Source organism: Athene cunicularia (genome assembly GCF_003259725.1).
Source record: "Athene cunicularia isolate RWA chromosome 2 unlocalized genomic scaffold, athCun1 chr2_part1, whole genome shotgun sequence".
NCBI classification, from domain to species: domain Eukaryota; kingdom Metazoa; phylum Chordata; class Aves; order Strigiformes; family Strigidae; genus Athene; species Athene cunicularia.
Genome location: NW_020799095.1, coordinates 61,394,168 through 61,414,135, shown reverse-complemented (window position 1 = coordinate 61,414,135; position 19,968 = coordinate 61,394,168). Strand labels below are relative to the sequence as shown.

Here is a 19,968-nt window from a genome sequence, read left to right as displayed (position 1 = left end):
CACCCTGACTAGCACCTTGAATCAGCCTATATGGTCCCAGTTACACCACAGTGGGGTAGTCAAGCCCCCACATCACAGTTTTTCTCCATATCAGGTCTGTATGCAGCCCTAGCTAGTTGTATGCTAGTCATGAGGCAACCTGAGGCAATTTCAGAAGCTTTTTCTTTAGGGTTTATCCCTTTCCAAAGAGGTGCTAAGCCACTGCAGAGTCACCATGCCGGCTAACAAACTGACTGTTATGATACCCAGGACTAAAGCCAAGGGATGCTCTACCTTGGGATGGAGAATTGCACCTCCCTAGCTGGAGCTATGACAAGCTGATGATGCCTTCACAAAACTTTAGCAGTTTTGTCTGCTCACCAGTGGGTCATAACTTTGGCAAAGATTCCTCTTTCTATTATACACTAACTTTCCTCTTCCAGACTAAATTCTTCCCATGCTGCTCTAAGGTACCTACCTCTATGCTGCTTTCAGAAGTATCTCATGGTGTTGCAGAATCTTGAGCCCTGCCTTTCCTTCCTGTTCCTGCTTAACTAACTCTGCTTTATTTAGCGTTAACATATATCTTCCTAAATAATGTATAAGCTAATCATTGCTTATATTCCCTTGGACCAGGGGCAAGTAATGAATTCAGCACAAATCATTCAATGTACTGACAGTAGTGCAGCTGAATAATGGACTCTATTAATAACACTAAACTTACTCATCACTCGGTAGGATGGCCCTTGTTTCATACAGGATCATTTGATGCAAATACTCTGGTAAAAATATTGAAATATGAAGGAAGAGTGGCGGGAGAATATTAAAGATAGCTGGTGACCTAAATATACAACGATATGTATGACTTGGAGCCTTACAAATGTCAGAAGCTGAGACAGTGCTACAGCCTGTCAGAAGGCTGAGCCAAACCTCTCTGGTCCTCCTTGCCCTCTCCTTAAAGCCACACATGGAGTTCATTGGGTAAAACACAATTCCATCAGCATAAGTGCTGATTTTATCCAGGATCTAGGGAGATTTAAAAAAAAAAAAAAACAACAACAACAAAAAAAGTTGTTCTTCAACCCACTGAATTATAAAAAAAAGGCTCATTTGCAAAATGTTCTGTTCCTCATATTGACAGGGTTGCTGGTAATCAGTCACCACTAAAGGGGAAGTTATAAGCACAAATGCTGTGTAGTGGCACGAAGGCACCACCAGTGATGCCACAGCAGGTTGACTTCATCCAACCTGTATAGGAGTAGCAGCTTCCATTGAATTCCTGCAGGCAAAAGCTGCAGATGTTCAATTCTAAATGTGGCAATCAACAACGTAACTCAACAGAGTATGGGACGCTGCTACATCCTGCCCTACACCAAAACCCATAAAAACCATGCCCGTATTGACTTGTCAGTTTAAGGCACACACAGGCAAGCAGAAGGCTCACACTGATGCCTGTTAAAGTCAGAGCAAACCCTTGGGGTATATTTACTATGAGAAATGGAGCATCATTGCACTGCCCGAGCTAGTAAACACAGGCTTGGCCTCATAAAACTGCAGAGTGCAGCTAGAGCACAGGCACAGATCTACAGCATGGAGCCCCACTCACGCAGGGCTATTCCCCAGCCTGAAAAATTTGCCTCTTGGCAGAATCACTATATAATTTTCAGACCCAAACTGGCATGTCTCCAACCTCCTTGGCTCCCCTTCCTGGACCACCCCCTCCCAAAATCCAATAAGCCTGGCAGCAGAAAGTGTGAACCTTTGATAAGGTACTTACGCTGGCACCAGGGATTGAACAGGATGTAAGTGTCAGTTGCCGAGTTTCTGTGTGTCCGGAGGATGCCAAAGGGAGTCCAGACAGCAACATACAGGCGAAACTTCCCAACAATGCAGGTGGAAGAGGACATGATGGACAGGCGAATGGAGTTGTTCTCTTTGTGTGTAATCTTGGCTCCCCACTCACCAGGTTTCAGCACATTACCTACTGGGATTGGGATGTAGGTGCCTTTATTTTGCTGTGGGTAGCGACCTGGAGAGAGAAGTGAAAAGGTTTGCCTTGTTTTGACAGTTTCTTAATTTCATGTCAATCCTCTGCCCCTTCATCTTATTTTCAACAGAGATGATAAGTTTTAGTGGGCGGAAACCACCTGCCTCCCTCATTGCTTCACACAGTGCCTGGTCACTTGGCAGTACAGCCATACGAATACATGCAACACCTCCCAACAGGCAGCCTGTGCAGACACCCCCATCCATCTTGCTCCAGCAAGCTTCAGTCTCACTGGCTTGGGCACAGCGAGGAGTGTAGCCCTGGCAGCATAAGCAGGGGCTGTTCCAGGCTTTCCTTGCTCATTGTTGTTTCCTAGTGCAGTGAGCTGCCCTCCAGCTTGTTCCTTGCCTTGGTGTCAGCTACACCATGGGTAACTGATGTACCCACCACCCTCATCACTAGCATACAAGTGCCCACTAGGGCACAGACTTTGGCTTTGGGGCTCTTTATCAGAGCAGAACTTAATTCTTCTCACTGAATTAGTGCACTGACAAGCAGAGACCAAATGTTCTTTTGTGCCAAGTCCACAAAGATGGAAGAAATACAAGTCAGTCCACCAGCAGATACCCAGTGCTCAGTTCCTCCCAAGCATCCAGTCCTCATGGACAGAGTGGGAACCAACTCTGGACACCTAGAGTATACAGGAGCGCGTCTGGGTTGGATAGCCAAACTTTGTCTGCAAGCAATGGGTCCCAAAGTATGATACACCTCCAAAGTACCACATGTGATAGTCTACTTCATGGTAAGACAAGTCACACACCAGAGAAGCCTATCTTGCTCTGCCAACTATAAAAAGCATCTAGACAGATAGGCTACATGTAAACATGTACACTGCCAGTTTTCAAAGTTGTGTGAGGATACACCCTTTGAGCCTGAGGTAGAGCCAAACTATATCTGGAAGCCAACCAGCAGCATAGACAGAAAAGACACTTGTGAGAAGGCTGAGTTCCTTATCTCATTCTCAAATCTATTCTTCATTTCATATTTTAGGCTGAAAGTCAGACTCTCTCATTCAAAAATAGGGTAGCGAAAAGCAACGATGGCAGACAGAGAGACAGACTTCTATATTTTTCATTCCTACTATTTAAGAACTTCAAAATTAAACTCACAAGGGCGTTGAATTTCTTGCTTATTTTTATACAGCTGATGTAGAGATAATCCCAGATCTGAACACTGCTACATTCTGGGAAAGGACAACTCCAGCTTTGAATCTGAATCTCGTGAGCTGCCACAACAAGAAATCTGAGACTACTCTGCATCATCCAAGAGATTATTCAGTGCACATCAATTTCCATTTTGCAGATGTTCAGTGCACCTAAATAGCCCACTTTGCCCTGTTGTCCAGGAATGCTGTAACCCATGAAACCCATTCAGATCAGTGAGGGATGCAACAGAAGAGAAAGACCTACAGAGGAAAAAAGGACTAGGATAAGAGAGCAAAATCAATAGAAAACACTAGAAGATAAAGCACCGGACACTTCAAATATCAGCTGTCAAAGGAAAGACAGTCTAGAGAGAAGAGCCTATGGAGGTAACAAAAATGAGAGTTTTGTGCCTGCTAACAACTGTGATCTGAGATCTGAACATATCCTTGTTCTTTGTAGTGCAACTGGGTATGACCCAGCTTGCCTCTACAGTTGATATTTTGCTTCTAGTTTTGACATAATTGTTTGGGTTTTTAAAAAAAAAAAAAAAAAACAGCCCACGCAAACAAAGCAGCAGAGCAAACCAAGTAATTGAACTGACTTCCCTGAAAACCATTAACAAGTGCTACTTTTAAAAATATCTCCTTCAGAAAGGTAGGAGTGGGGAGAGATTACTATTTTAACATGGTTAGGAACTGACATTATTATCTTCACTGGAAGCTGCACATCAGTGTAGGAGCCTAATGGGGACACAAGGAGTTGTGCTGTGGCAGGGACTTTGCACCACCACGTCCATGTGCACCACATACACATGGAGAGGCTGCAGAATCACTCCCCAGTAAATCTGCCTATAGGAACCAGATAGAATCTCAAAGAGGTCATGAGGCCTTTGGCAAGACATCCTTATGGAAATCTCATCACTGGCACCTCATAGCAGGCTCTGCAAAGTACTAAGTCTCCAGTATTCCCACTTCTCTGAAGCCCTAACATCCAAAACTCCATTTGCACTTCCAAACAAAGATCCCTTTTGCATGCAAAGCCACAGGACACCCTAATATACCTGCTGCTTGACAGGAGGGAGGGAACACCTGTAGCTGCTGCTGAGGAGCATGCAAGGTCCTTTCTGCCCAGAGCCCATGCATGCTCCACACAGCTGCTCCCATAACGTAAGAGAGAGAAGCCACTGCTGCACTATATTGCTCACCCATGAGGAGAAGACACTCTGGGGTATTGCTTGCATCCCACATAACAGAGATGCCAGGGAAGGGATATCCTAGAAATCAGGATAACCTGCAGATGTTATAAACAGTAAATACAAGAGAACAACATTTGCTTCTGACAGATGAGCAGAGTTCTGTCCTTGCTAATGGTTGTATAAATCATGAACCCATGAGGAAGACTGGGAAGAGCCCTCAAGAGCACAGTGAGCAATTTCCAATGTTGTCTTTGAAGAGAGGACAGGTTCCCTAATCTTCTGAAAAAAAAACAAAATGCAAATGGAAGAGGGAGGGAATTGTTACTCCTGACAGGAGCTTGTGGAGCTGAACTGTAATCACACATCTAGACACCTGACATCACCAGCCACGCTAGTTTCATACACACACATCTGTTGTCTTGATACTAGAGCGCTATAAAGCTGAGTAACTTTGGGATTACATGCTATGGTTGCTGGCAAAATAATCCTTACATAAGTTTATCAACATTGTAGGGAAGTCCTCTCAGGATGGCTTGGCCATTTGACTTTTTTCTACAGCTTGAACACACATTTCCAGCTGCCGTAGAAAAGTAGGGCCAACTTTGGCTCATAGTTGGGGTATTGGTAATGTCAACCTTTGCTCAGAAGGGATAACATGCAGTGATGATTTCATTCTCTGTGTTAAGAGTCTCTAAGGAAGAAGATTCAGCGTTATCCAAAGACTCATTACCAAATGCCTGCAAACGCTTGGCAGCGCACTCTCTGCAGGGTATCTGGTGCTAACCCAACCCTCAGAGAGGCAGGAGGGTGTTTGGGTGCATGTCAGGACCAGGAGCCACGCAGAGAAGATAAACTCTTTTTATGTTGACAGGAGGGCGCTTCTGCCAGCAGCATCAGCTGGCTCAGGATTTCTCCTGCTCTGATTTGCTCCAGGAGTTGGCAGCCTGAGCCAGCTCCACAGCCAGTTCTTTGTGGTTGCCCCCCTCCCCCGCCCCGATGCTCATGTGTGCTTTGGGTGTAGGAGGCCCTGGCCCTCACGTGAGGACATTTCACAGCCAATTGCTCTGCGAAAGACAAAGCTGTTGCATGACATCACGTTTTGGGGATGTCCCTGTCTGCTCTAACAGCACGTGGAAATGGAGAAATCCAGCCTGAACACTCAGAAAGCTGCTGCACTATTACCACCAAACACAGGGTAAAATTTTGATAGGCTCCTTTTGCAACTTAGAATATATCAGGCACTGAGCAGGGGCTGCTGATTGTCCTGACTTCGAGGCAGAAGAGGACAGGGAAGAATTCACAGTGACCCTCTTTCACAGGCCTCCAACTCTGCATTTCAATGCTAGATGCTTATATCACCAGAGACATTATTTTTACAGAATCCTCCCTTGCACGGAAGGTTTAACGGCGCAAACAACTAGTTCTTCTGCTGCACAGTGCACAGGCCTGCAACCCTTTGATACTTCTATCCTATCCCACCTTGGTTTCTGTAGCTATCCAACCTGGGCTCCTAAAGCTCATGCTCACTTCAGTTGCAGCTCAGCAAAGCTCTACACTTTCTGGAGTTTCCAGGCACCTGGGAAAAGAGGAGCCAAATAGCTGCTGTTGCTGTAAAAGGAGCTCAAGTCTCCCTCAGTGCTGCATCACAAGGCTTTGAATGTAAAGAAACATCAGTGAAGGTCTACATAGCAAAATGCACCATGACTGGAGCATCTGTGGATGTGGGCATGTATGAGGTGCTGTCTCACACACACACACACACAGAGTTTACAGGGGCAAAAAGTGGAGTGCAGTGTTTGTTAAACCTTACCAAAGTCTATTTATGCAGCAGGAAAAGAATGAGATATCTAAAACACAGAACTGTGGCTATACACACATGCATTCAAAGCAAGTTATTTTTAATATATGTATTAGCTCCTTATCATGTCAGCTCTGGGCTCGTCAGACAGGGAGGCAAGCTGTGTTTAATTCTGGGTAAAAGTGCCACACCAGAGAGGGATTTACAGCAGAGTGAGAGATAGGTACAGCAAGTTCAGCTGGCAAAACACGAGCACTCCTCCTCCGGTTATCCAGTTCTGCTGCTGTTCCTTACAAGTGACTAACAGGAACCAGGCCTTGCTCAGATGATACTCCTCCTCATCCTCCTCCCCTGCCCAGTCCCTGGAGGCCCCTATCTCTATCTAGTTTAGTTTTTCCCTTGAACCCCAGTGAATATACACATTGCCTGCCATATGTGTGCATGCATTAAACAGCTCCTAAATGCCACTGCTGAGTTAGCACTGTGCTGTCAGCACAGCCTGTGGAGGGACTGACGGGTGCTCTTGTATGGGCCCTACACAAGGGAGTAGATGTTTTACTTTCTGTAAGGAGGAGGGGAAATTTGGTAGCACAGAGATTAGAGATACAGTGAGCTTCAGAGGACATTTCCTCCCCGATGGAAGTGGTATACCTCAGAAGACAGGAAGGTGAACAAAGCTATTTCTCAGTGGTCTTTTTTTTGGAACCCTCTTAGAAGATTGTCTTTAAAGGAGTTGAGGAATCTGTCTCCCTTCAGGGCATACAATACAGACAGTAAGGTTAAGTTTTTCTGTTAAGTTCCTTTGTTTTACATAGACACACTCTTTCATACAAAGGGTAAAGAATCTATTTCAGTGGCAGCCATGGAAGTATAATAATTGTGACAGGTTGATAAATAAATTTGAGCTGGAAGCCATAAGTATAGTAGCTGTGTAGTAGAGGTAAGCCTTATTGTAGCAAGCAGCCTGGGGATGGGTGTTAGCATAGTAGGACCATGCCTTTATTAATCACTATGAAGAACTATGACAAGTATTAGAAAAGGTAAAAGAGAAACAAGGAGAGAAAGGAGAGGAAGGGAGGGAGGGAGGGAAGGCAGGAAGGCAGGAAGGAAGGCAGGAAGGCAGGAAGGAAGGCAGGAAGGCAGGAAGGCAGGAAGGCAGGAAGGCAGGAAGGCAGGAAGGCAGGAAGGCAGGAAGGAAGGAAGGAAGGAAGGAAGGGTTAAAAAAAAGATAAATGCTCTAATAAAATCTCAAACAATCAAAAGAAACAAGAAGGAAACACAGATTTTTGTAAAAGCCAGCAGTGTCTTTAAACCACCACTTTAATATCACATCTGGGTTCCTCCCACCCCTCAAATTCTATTGCTTTCAGAAGTGCTGCACACAAACTTGGATATGTAGGAAACCCAAATATCTTGAAATAATTTTTGCTCATGGCTCCAGTTAGGAATCCTTAACATCTGACCACTCTGTCCCAGCAGTGAATGTTTCTAGTACTTTACAGTTGTAAAGCACACATTGGAGTCACGCACCTTAGCTATTAAAACCATTAAAAAATACAGCTATATTTTATGTGCCATTTGACGCTGCTGCAGCAGTGCAAAAGGAGAGCGTAATAAAGATAAAGATTCCTTTGTATGAAATACTGCATTCACTGAGCACCTCAAGGGACTCCCTCTTCTCTGCTCCTCTGGGTCTGGCTGGGAATTCTGGAGGGGTGGAAAAAAAATGCCCCAAAGTCCTTGTTCAGAAAGTAGAGAGGTTTGTTGTTTGCTAAGAGCTGGAAAACAGGTCTCTTGTCTGTCTGGAGTCAATCTCTAGAAAATGTGTTCCACTGCTAATAAATTATTCTTTCTCCCCCAAAATGGGACCCCATGTTTAGACCATCAGCAGTTTCTGTATTTTACGTTCAATTTTTGTAGTTCTTCATTAAACGGGGATATAGTGATTTAATAAACTCTCAGTATTGTGTTATATATCAACACCGACAGAGTTTGCCCCCAGCACCAGAGTTAGGAACCTTCTTGGCATTATACAAGAGCAACTAAAAATATCATGATCCAACTTTTTCCAATAAGCAAATTTTTCCAGCAGAACTCAGCTCAAGATCTTATCTGAGGTGCAGGGGGGGACACCTCACATTCCAGCCACTCCATTAGCTACCACCTGCCCTGTCCCAGAGCTGCTGAGGAGGACAGGTGACAGCAGAGGGGTACCGATACTTCCCACTAAGATTTACTGCCTGACAAAACAAACAAAACCTCAACCCTCCTGGAATAACCTATGTCCCAGTATTGCTGTGAAATCAAGGAAAGGCTGTGGACACTGTAGAACAGTATGAAGAGCTCCATTGATTCTGGCATGGACATCCTGAATCGGGCCCCCTGGTTATTTAGTTGTACTCAGATGCCCCTCTGACTATAAGTGGGAATTTGGTGTCATCTAAACAAGCCACAAGGGATCAGCTCTAACATCTTTATGTTCTTAGCTGCATTCATGTGTTTATAACTATTCCTCTGAAGCAGGTCTTGGAAGAAAAAGGAGCTGTAAGTCTCTGCTCTCATCTCAGGCCAAAGGCCAATGATTTATAGAAGCCTGCAGAGTGCATATGGGCAGGTGTGTGGGTGTCCACGCATGCACACGTGTGGAAATGTGATAGTAGTGTAGAGGACTGGGATTTATGGTCATTCCAGAAGTATGCCAATGAATAAAATGTTCATAATAATATTTAGGGCTAGACCAATATATATAGATTTATGAAGCCATTTAAGGAAAATACAAATAGACAACAATTTATGAGGATGTGGGGAAATATATCATTAGAGTAAGGATGCACCATATAAACTCATCAACCACTCTAGGATTTACAGCCACGTACAGGAAACTACTCCTAAAAGCAAGATTGAAGGCCATATAAGCCCATCTAATCACACATCTATTTTTTCAAAGAAATCACTGCCAGTGCAGCAGTGACTGGAAACTTTGCAACACTCATGCCTAACTGGCTGCCCCAGGTGCAGGAGCCGTGCTCAGCCAGGCTGAGCCCCACACTTTGGAAAGCCAAGAGCAGCACAAAGTATCCCTGTCACCATGAAGGCAGTAGTCAGAAGAGATCAAGATGGGTGAAGGAGTCCTTGGCTCCTCTGGACTCCCTGGGGCTCCAAGAAAACTGAAATTGTTCCCTCTGTGAGGAACTGGATGCAAGCACAGAATCTACACTTCTCTTGTGGCTCTTTCATCTCAATCCCAGACCAATAAAATGAGTATTCCCCAAAGGGTGATGCTCACCTTTCCTCTCATTAAAGCCAGGAAGTGGGCTGCAAGGAAGGAAATATGTGGTGATGGAGCAGTTCTCAAACCACATGTCCAGAGGCAGAGCTGCAGTCCAGCACAAGAACTGGAATAACATCCCATTACTTTTTATAAGTGGGTATTTTTCCATGTGGATTTTTTGGCACATTCATTGCTTTCCATACTTGGGCAGACAAGTATGGACCTAATTTAATGAAGCATTATGTGCAAAACTGAATAATTCACGTTAGCACTTCAGCCGGTTTCACTGATGATGACTCTATGGTAAACAGTCTGTTAAAGCGAAAAGGACTTTAGTCATAAGGAACCGTTGCAGAAGAATATCAGCAAAAGTGACTTTCAAGAGATTGGGGTGAATTATTTGTATATTTATATATATCTGTTTACACAATTTAACCCATGAAGTCTAGATTGTGTGAACGGTGTTCAAATGAACTGTGGATTAAGAAAAATTGTTACTAAAGATTGTTCTGTGAGTGTTTCAGACCTAGTTTCACATGACGCAAGATGCATTTGTCCCAGGTAGCCTTGATTCATTATCAATTAGAAGGATTGAGCAGAGTACTTGCTTTACTTGCTTTGTTAATCATCTTTTTAATGATGCAAAAGAAGTAAAAATAGGAGGAAAAAAGAGAAGTAAAACCAAATTTTAGGGAATAAAGGAAACTGCATAGTTATATGCACACAGAGGATCAAGTCATTACCATTGTCACATTTTTCAGGAGCAAAATTAGTCTTTAATGGATAAAATTCTGTGATGGATTAACATCAATGCTGGGAAATTTCCAGTGCTGGGCACTAATAGTTTCTGTACAGTGCTGTTGTATAAACAGCCCTCACTATAGGCACAGCCCTGCAAAAAGAGACATTGAGTTTTCTCAGCTCCAGCTGAATTCCCTGGGAGCCAAGGCCAGTTGTCACTAACAAAAGCATCTTTGTACCTTATGAAAACAGCACCTTGAAACACACAAGAGATTCTACAGCTCGTGGACAGCCTGTTACGCATTGCTTGGGGTACCCTCCCCACCCCTGGAGATACTTAAAACCTGTTCCTAGGGCAAGCCCCTGAGCAGCCGGAGCAAGCTGGACCTGATTTGAGCAAGGGCTTGGACATGAAACCTCTGGAGGTCCCTCCGGCCTGGGGCTATTCTACAGTTCTGCTGCACCATTTGAAATCTACTGCTCAGGCACACAGATAGCTCCTTGGAAAGGTCATTTCACAACCACTTGCCAATATTTCTGTGTTTCCATCACTTCAGTCTCTCAAACTCAGCACTTTCCTAGGAGGTATACCCCTTATTTCAATGCAAAAAAGCTTCTCTGAGCTCAGGCTGGCTCTGCTGTATGGCTGTTGTCTGAGCCAGTCCCTAGGCGTAGCTTCTGCCTGACAGTACTGAAGGGTAGGATTCGCCTCCCCTGCCTTGGGTGATCTTAAAGTCAGAGCCTGGTCTGTGGGAGAGGGTCAATGGAGGAAGAAAAAAAACCAGAATAATTCATCCTGTTTTAAGACAGCAGGGCTAAACTGCCACCTGGAGGTGCCTGCCTCCCTCCTCTGCTCACAGAGCCAGCCTAGGCAACAGATTTTGGACTTGGCTCTGATTTTCAGGCAGCTGGCATTAGAAAGGTGAATGCCCACTCTTCAGGCAAACGAACAGAAAAATCCTAGATGAAAATGGCCATGTCTCCCCATGGCAGAAGGTTTGAGAGCACAGCACTGAAACCTTGAGCACTCAGTGCCCTTTCCCAAGTACAGGAAATCTCCTCTTTTTCCCTTTCAGGGCATTAAACATTGGACTTGCCACTAAAAGGATAAGTAGCAAGAATCAAGTAGATCATCTCTGAATAATTTCCTTCTCCTTTGTGGACTGTTTTTGTTTTGCTTTCCGTTGCTAGCCTCTGAGAACAAAGTACTGTGTTTTCACCACATGTGCATAAGGAGAACATTTATGGAGCACTGAGTATTAACCAGTTCCTAGAAGAGAAGCTTGAACATCTCTTCTCCCAGTTCAATCTCTGTGAGCTAAATTCCTTGTAGCAAGAGGGTAGTGGTGCTCACAGAAGCAGACACTTAAAAAGCAGTGGAGGACAACAGCATTGTGTTACCCTGTATATGCAGCGCTTTCCTTCAGCTGATTGCCAGCCACCAAACATGGGACATCAGCTTTACTGTTCCCATTTCACAGAAAGGACAGTAACAGTGAAGAACAGGGAGCAGAAGCCAACCACAGACTCAGGGCTGACTCCAAAGTAATCATTCAGAGCTGAGTTTGTTGCAAATTCTTCCCTGGCTCGGGCTGCATCTAACCCCATTCCTACCATAGCAGAGGATGAGGGGATTTTTATCCATGCTTAGAGATTCCAGGTACAAACTATGGACAGATGTGTTAGGAAAGAGCAACAGGAAAATAAGTGAATATGTTCTCTTAAATGGACTGTGCAATGTCAAAAGAAGTGTTAACTTTCTTCTTCCAATATAGAATAGTTGATTAAAACAAATACAAACTGCACACAATGCAATAAAAAACAAATGTTCCATTTTCCACTTCTTCTTACTACAGCTGTTTGTTTTAAACATATAAAGATTAAGGGAACAGTCTTGAATTTAATTAAATCCCAAAAGAACTAATGATATTTATGCATATTAAATTTTTAAAGGCACTTGTGGCTGTTCAGCCAATCATTCACTGGACTGTCATAACATGCCTCCCAACCCTAATTTAAATTAGAAAGAAGAGACCCATGAAAAAAAATGTGCAGACAGTAACCTTTTCACTGCACATATGTTTAAGAGATAAACACCCATCTAGCTTTAAAAGGCAACAAATCTAATAAATGTCTACATCATCATAATTCAACGGTGGAAAAAAATCAATGCTACAAATTTCGGAACTGCATCTCTCAGGAAAGTAAATTAAAACATCAATTTAAACCTACTTTAAAGAGTTTATAAGGGGAACATTGACGTCTTAACACAGAAACTCCCATATCACTCTAGACGAAGCTGGGGCTTTCCCAGAGCTGTGATGCAGGGAGCAGTGTTCAGTGGGGCCATCTTTGGAGCACAGCAGGAAGCCCCACTCTGTCGCTTGCTCTTCCCCACCTCTAGCAAGGTCATGCCCTTCGCCAATCTCATACCTTCAGTGAGCTAACAGGTACATTAGGACCTGGGTCTCTGATTAAGATCTTGTCAGTGAGAGGAAAAAGGCTTTCTTGCTCTTTTTGCAGTAAATCAAGAAAGCCTCTGATGTGGCCCTGAGTAAGTCCCTGGCTCAAAGCTACAATTTCTGAACAACTCCAAGTTGGCTGTAAATGCAGACTGCGAAGTTGCAGGCCCTCCTATTCTTCCACCCTGCATAATTTTTCCCCCTTGTGTACTCAACATTTTGTTATCCCAGTTCATACATAGTCATCTCTCCCACCTCAAACAGTAGACTCCTCCTCCCATTCATCTCCTAAACACTGATAAAACATGTTGCCCATTCCACTTACCTTTCAGCACTGCCATACAACATTAACAGAGATAACTCTGAACACTCAATGAAGTATAGCTTCTTGCTAAACAGAAAGCCCCAAATATGGCTCCTTCTTCTCTCACAGCATTTCTGCTGACTTTCCCAAGTAAGCATTCAGACCCTGTTTAGAAAAGCACTTCCTTGCCTATGGTTAAGCCTGTTTTTACGGTTTATCAATCATAACAGGAAAAGACCCAGCCATTAAGTACTGCTGCATAACTGTTTATGAGAGACTCTTCAACCTTACTTTGCTGGTACAACACAGCCTTTGTCAGGCACTTACCTATCAAATACTCCAACCAGACTTGGTCTGTCTCTGGATTGTAGGGGCGGCTGAAGTCAATCTGGATTTGGAAAGACTGTCCCCGACGCACTATCAACTTGGGGCTGTAGTACTTGTCAGTGTGGTGCTGCTGCTTGTTGATCTCGTGGGGCTCCTTGAACATATGAATTTCCACAACACGCAGGTAATCTGCAGACACGCATAAATGAACAGAGTGAAGGAGTCAGTATGTTGGAATATCAATATTGATATCAACATCATTAGAGGCCCTGTTCTCCCCTTCCCCAGCGTTGCCTCATCGAGAAGCACCATGCAATGGAGCATGCTGGATTTGTTTGGGGCTTACATCCTGGATTTGTTTGGGGCTTACATTCTTTTGGCTGAGTGGGGACTTATGGACTGACACTTCTCTGTCCACCTGCCATTTTTACAGAGGCTGCAAGGCTTCTATTGAATGGCAAAAACAATTGCAGAAAGAGCAGGTTTGCTATGGGTGGAAAGCTGAATGTCCCCAAGGAGAGTTGGGCTCTGTCTTTCCTTTAGGCATCAGCTTTCTGCAAGTCTGGGCCTTGCTGTCACTAGTTTACCAGTGCAACCAGTGGGCCTTTGACAGCTGTGGCTTCACATCTCCCTTCCTGCAGCCCTCCATTTGTAAAATACAAATTCACAGGGGGTTTGTGATGCTTAAATACATTAACGTTTGCAAAGCGCTACTACTATCGAGTGCTGGAGAGCCTGAGAGGCAGTTAATGATCCTGCATTCAGCTGAGAGCTTAGGTTGTCTGTATTAAATAAGATTTTGGTGTACTGCATGTGTCTAGACTCAGCTTCTCAGTACACCTCCACTGCTATTAGTGTCTTCTTATGAAAACTAAATATAACATTACAGTATATAATTACAACATAGAGTTACAGGCAAACAGCAGTAGGTATCTATAACATGCATGGGCAAAGCTTCACTCCCTTCAAATTAGGGCTGTCTAAAGGGTTATAGCCTACCAGTGCTAAAAGTTAGTCTGCTCAGCTAATGACCAGTGGCATTGGGATAGCCAAAGGCACTTGTAGTCACCATGAACTATGTGACTGACTGCACCATACCAGGGATCTTCACAACAGGAGTCTTCTCACACAATGAGCAACCACATGAAAATGAACTGGACATCATTCTTTCACCTACATGCTTGGGCAGATAAGCAAGAAACCTCTGCCAGGAGGACCATTACTGCTTACCACTAGGAGAGAGACAGAAGAGTAAAGCTTGATTTGCAGCTGTCAGCTTGTCCTTCCAGGTGCTGACAGTTAGAAACTAGCTAATTTCTGCATTTTATACTGACGATGACAGAGCCAAACTCATGCCTGGCAAAAAGAGGTGCACATTTACAGCAGCTGGTGGAGCTGCGTGTACTCGTGATGGTGGCTAATTTGGCCTGCTACTGAGTACACCGTGAGCAGGAATGATGTGCTCAGCGAACGAGTCGAATATTCAAGTCATTGAGGGCTGAACGTGGGCCATGTCACAAAAGCTCAGACAAGAGCTTTGCACACTGCTTTTCCTTGAAGGCAGGGGGACACTGCATAGTGGCCTGCTCTGGACAAGCAGCAGAGCAGCTCCCTCTCGGGTGTGTAGCCTCCAGGCTACAGCATCGTGTGATTACCTCTGTTCTTCTGCAGGGATGCATTCAAGACATCAGCAGAGCACTGCAAGCAGCAACTCCTGGAGGACAGCATGGTCCTTCTGCCCCAGCCAAGCCACCCAGCCTGTGCTCTGGGTGACAGCTAAGGCAAGAGGGAGACATAAGGGCAGCAGGAGCAGGTCCTGCTCGTGCATTGTCACCATCACCTGCATAGCCCTGCCCTTCGGGAAACAGAAGGAAACTGCTCCAGGACCCAGCAGGATCCTTTAAAGGAAAAACCCTGGACAGCTGGACACAAAACTATTGGCCTCCTGCTAGCCCTAATCTGCAGAAAGGCTGAAATAGCCTGTTCAATCTTGAGTCAGGCTTGAAGTCCCATGGCAATGTCACTTTTATTCTCTGCTCAATTCGCCAGGCTTCTGGAGTAACTTCTATAGATCCTCACTGGTGTTAGCACTGGCTGAAGTTACAGAGATGGTTTATGTGTGAAACATTAAATGTGTTTTGCTCAGAAATCATTCTCATTGCACCTCTGTGAAGCGGGGCATGTCTTTGCCTCCCTCTCTGCAAAACTTACCAATGCTCACTCACAACACTGACAAAGCTCACAATTAAATTATGTGAGGCAGGAATTTCCCAGAGGAGGGAGTAAAGCGGGGGCAGGGGCGAGTCTCTCCCATTCTCTCTCCCAACCTGTCCCAGACTGAAAGCATTGCATCTAAAAGCTGCATGTCTTGGGGCTCTGTGTGGGGTGAAACTATCAGTAACTCTGGCTCAGCTCCTCCTTCCTTCCAAGGAGGCATAAAAATGGAGTTGAAGGTTTGTTGTGTTTTCATCTCATGTTCTGAAATAAAAGGCAACAGTGACCCTGCCCTTCCCTTTCAAGGAACTGCAGAGGTAAGCCACCCTGGGCCGTCAGTTCAGCATTTGCTTCATTTTATCTCAGGACTTTACATGGTTCCTGTCAAAATGCAGCCGTACACATCTGCAGAAAACATTTCACTTTCACTCTTAGTGGTAAAATTAAGATTGCCAGATGAAAACAACCTGTGACCAAACCTGTGTTAATTACAGTAATGGTAATTATGGAAGACAGAAGATGATCAGGGTAATGGGATATACTAACACCATCACCAGGGTGCAATCAAAAGGCAGGCTCTAGATGATGTGCACATCACTGCTCATCTGTTCGTGAGGGACAGGTAGCCATCAGGCCTCCTTTGAAGTCAGATCCATTTGATGGTTTGCCTCTAGCCTGGTCTGCTGTCTACAACAAGCAGGTTTGCTGCACGAGAGGCAGCAGCCTGAGGTTTTCTGAAAACTTTCGCAATGTTAAGCTTGCATGGAAATAAATGAGCACAAGCTGGAGCTGTTTTTTGAATAACAAGAATAGCCTTCAAACATCAGGCTTTCTAAAAGGACCAGAGAGAAAAGGGCTCTGGATTACAAACTGAATAGTGAGTTTCCAAGGGAGGTGCCCATCACTCTGCTAATAGGGGAAGCACGATTCCCTGGCGAGTCACCAAACTTTGCAAAGGAGGGCGCGTGGGGAGCTTGCAGACTGGGGCCGCGGGGCTGCGTCCTCCCACCGAGCGGCTGTAAGCACCAGGCCCACTCGTAGCACATTGCAGTGAGATGAGCTGGCTAGGAAGAGCCAGGGGGAGGACATAGCACAGGCGTGTTCATGGAGACACGGGCTTCTTGCTGAAGAAGCACTCGGGGGCTGCACGTCCTCCTCACCGAGCATCTCCCTTCCGCAAGCAAGCCGGGCTCTGGCAGCAGGCAGCCCACTGACCGGGCTGGGGAGCAGCCATCCCTGGCAGCCCCTGCCGCTCGCTCCGGCTGTGATTCAGCGGAATAGGAGTGGGTGTCAGCAGAGAGCTAGTCGAGCACAGGGTTCTACCTCATCCTAGAGTAGCAGCTAAAATAGGTCAAATGAATCACACCCTAAAAATGCCTGTTTCTCTTTGTTGGCTGTCAAGGGAAATGAGGGTGACTAGCTCAGCTGTAGACACCTACACTGCACAGATCAAGGACAGGACTCAGTTAAAATTAGGCATCTAAATGATGTGAGCCTGGTATGCAGGCTCCTATTATGTCCAGTTGGCGGCTGGTTGCTGCAGCCAGTGGAGCTGAGAGAAGGGTACAGATCACCCTGGAAGTGACACCCACTGCTTCTCTGGACAGCCTGTGCCCTCACCCCCACTTACTGGACAGCTCTGTGTTGACTCTGATTGGACACGGCTGAAGGCACGGACATGGAGATGTCTATAGCAGGCATCCAATCCTAATCCAAAATCTACAAAACACCTCAGTTGTAACAGCAGGGGTAAAAGCATTTGCATGCTTTTTTGCAGTGTGTTATTGCAATGAAACATGGGAACCACTACACAAAATTTGGACAACCCAGAAGTGTAGAGGTGTGCAGAAGAAGGGGAAGGAGGTGGCACAAGCAGTCCTCTGCAAGGATTTGCTCACAGCTGCTAGAGGCCCATCATACTCTGCTGCTCCCGATCTGCCTGCAGCCACTCACTTTATGCCCCAAGCAAAACACTGTGAGAGCTCTGGGCAGGCTCAGCCCCTGAATGCAAACCCCAGTCTGAGCTCCATTGGGTTCTAAACCTTTAACACGGTCTGACAGGTGACTTAAGCATCCTGCCTCAAAACCGTGTCCAGGGACCATGCTTACATCAGCTGGTATCACAGACCTAGATCACAGCTGATGTGCACTGAAATAGGAATGCTGCTGCAGTCCCTTCCCTTCACGTCACCCCTTGCACATTGTTGCTACAAACACTGCAGAGCTGAACTGCACAGCAGAGCTGATCCAGATGTACAAAAGGAGTTCTGCTGTTATGCACAGTTTTTATTTTTTGGCCGTACCAGTCCCATAGCCAGGTTTATCCTATGGCCACACAAACTCTTGCTTTGGACAAGGGCTCTTTTTCTCACCAGCAGCACCACCTTAAGCACATGTTGGGTTCCTGCCTCAACTCACTTAACCTGACATTCCTGTTCCCATTGCATTTCTGAAAAGCAAGAGGCTCCCGCCCACCAGCACTGCACTTCATTCAGAGCACGATGTGAAGCACATCAAAAAGCAATAGGAATCTTTCTCCTGCTACTGGTGGGCTTTAGCTACAGGCTGCATTCCTTCTAAGGTATCCCACACTCTTACACATCACCAGCTTCTGTGAGCATACTGAGTTTGAAATGATGTACAGTCAGGACCTGTATTGCATTACATTTGACAATTTAAGCACACTTACTTGCCCCAGAGCTACAGGGTTGTTTGAAAAGGTTCAACCAAAGTTACTACAGTCTTAACATGCCAGTTGGTTTGTTCAGGCATTTTTTAAAATAAATTATTTTTAAAGCAATTAAGGCACAAGGTTAGGATTCCAGAAATAATGCTTTGCAATAAAAAAAATTGAACTTGTCGCTTAAAATCTTTTTGCCTGTTTCCCTCTGTGTAAAATGCAGTAATTAATGCTTGGATGAAAAGTTCCATATGAGCGTTAAGTATTATTGCGTATGGCTACCCTGAGTTGTCACATTCAACAAGTTCCGCTCTTCATTTCAAATAGGCCAAAAAATTAACGTCATTTGGTTGGTGACTCATTCAGAAGCCAATTCTAATTTCCTTTAAACCAAATCTTACCTATTTTTTTCAGGTTCACTCCAAAAAGTTGGCACTGAGCATATGGTTTGTTTTGCCCATCCCCTACCACAATATTGTTTAGTCTTCCCAGTTAAACAATTGAAACACTTTTCACAGGACAATAATTAAAAATATGGGGATTCCTTTTAGTTTCGCATTCATTTTTATGAGTGAGCTGAACATCTACCAAAAGTTTTCCCTGCCAGACTGCATTTTGCAGTAGTTTCACAGTCAGTTTAAGGCTGTACAAACCAGAAGGACCATCAAGAAGAGAGGCTCCTCCTGAACCCTTCACCCCAGTGCTGCCACAGCCATGCCTGAAGACAGCAGGTCCTAAAGTGACTCGGTGATTGTGATCTAACTGGGAAAACCCATTCTTGCCTTTTTTTAACCACTCCCACAGTTCAAGCTGAAAACTGGTCACTCAGCTTCTCCACTCCTCACTTTGCCCTCCCATAACCTGCGGTAACATTTCCATGTACATTGGTGTTTTTAGCAAGTTTTTTTCATGAGCAGCAATAAAAGCTATCTGAGAACAAAACACGTAAGGAAAAAAGTGATTTGGTTTTAATTCACAGACCTGAGCAGAGCTGAGTATTGAAGATGTAAAAATAGACTCATGACTTAATTGTACACTGTACCTTTTGGATTAAATCCTCTAGGTAGCAATCCAAAAGCCTCCATCTCAGGGACCTCATTTTCTTCATCATTGGAGTTGTTTGATGGGAGGGCTCTTCTCCCATTCAGAGGAGGTCTCTTCTTCTCCTCATTTATGCTCATTGTTTCAGACATCCTGTATTAAAAATGTTTTAATTCCATGGAAGAGTACAAGGAAAAATCAAACAAGAGCCAGCATGGCACATGTAAGATGGGAAGAACCAAAACCAGTGTGGGGTGTCAGTGAGCTACACGTTTTCAGATCCACATAAATAAAAACTGAGAGGCAGGAAACATCAGTCTAATGATGGAGTACAGCTCTCTAAGGATTGGAAGGCATTTTGTGTTTGTCAAAACACATGAATAAGAGAAGAAGGGGACGGGAGAAGAAGAGGGAAGCTAACATAGAAGTATTTGCCCAGGAGAAGCAGGACATTAAAAACATTAGGGAGTTTCGGGTAAAAGAACAAGAAAATCATTCAACTCTCCCACCCTCCAAAACAGCGTTATTGAATCCAAAATAGCAAATTATATTTCCAGAAAGTGCATCACACACTACCTCCCTCTAACAAAAATTACATTCTAAGTTATACTGCAATCATTCCAAATACTACAGCCTACAACAGTCTGTGGATGATTACTGGAGAATTGTATTTTTGTCCCTATGCACAAACACCCAATATCTAAAAGGCTAACTCCTCTACGCAGACAATTCACTTTTGAAAAAGAAGGGGGGGGGGGGGGGGG

At 44.7% G+C, this 19,968-nt stretch overlaps 1 protein-coding gene across 3 annotated transcripts in view; it reads right to left on the bottom strand.

Annotated features, from left to right (window-relative positions):
- F13A1 (coagulation factor XIII A chain) overlaps window positions 1-19,968 on the bottom strand; it is a 66,079-nt gene that overhangs the window by 44,003 nt on the left and 2,108 nt on the right. For all 3 annotated transcript variants that reach the window (XM_026843643.1, XM_026843644.1, XM_026843641.1), the window contains 3 exons: window positions 19,206-19,357; window positions 13,270-13,458; window positions 1,757-2,008 (listed from right to left, as the gene is read on the bottom strand). In XM_026843643.1, the coding sequence (XP_026699444.1) occupies window positions 1,757-2,008; window positions 13,270-13,458; window positions 19,206-19,356 (592 nt within the window). In that variant the 5' untranslated portion in view covers window position 19,357. The remainder of the gene's footprint in view (window positions 1-1,756; window positions 2,009-13,269; window positions 13,459-19,205; window positions 19,358-19,968) is intronic.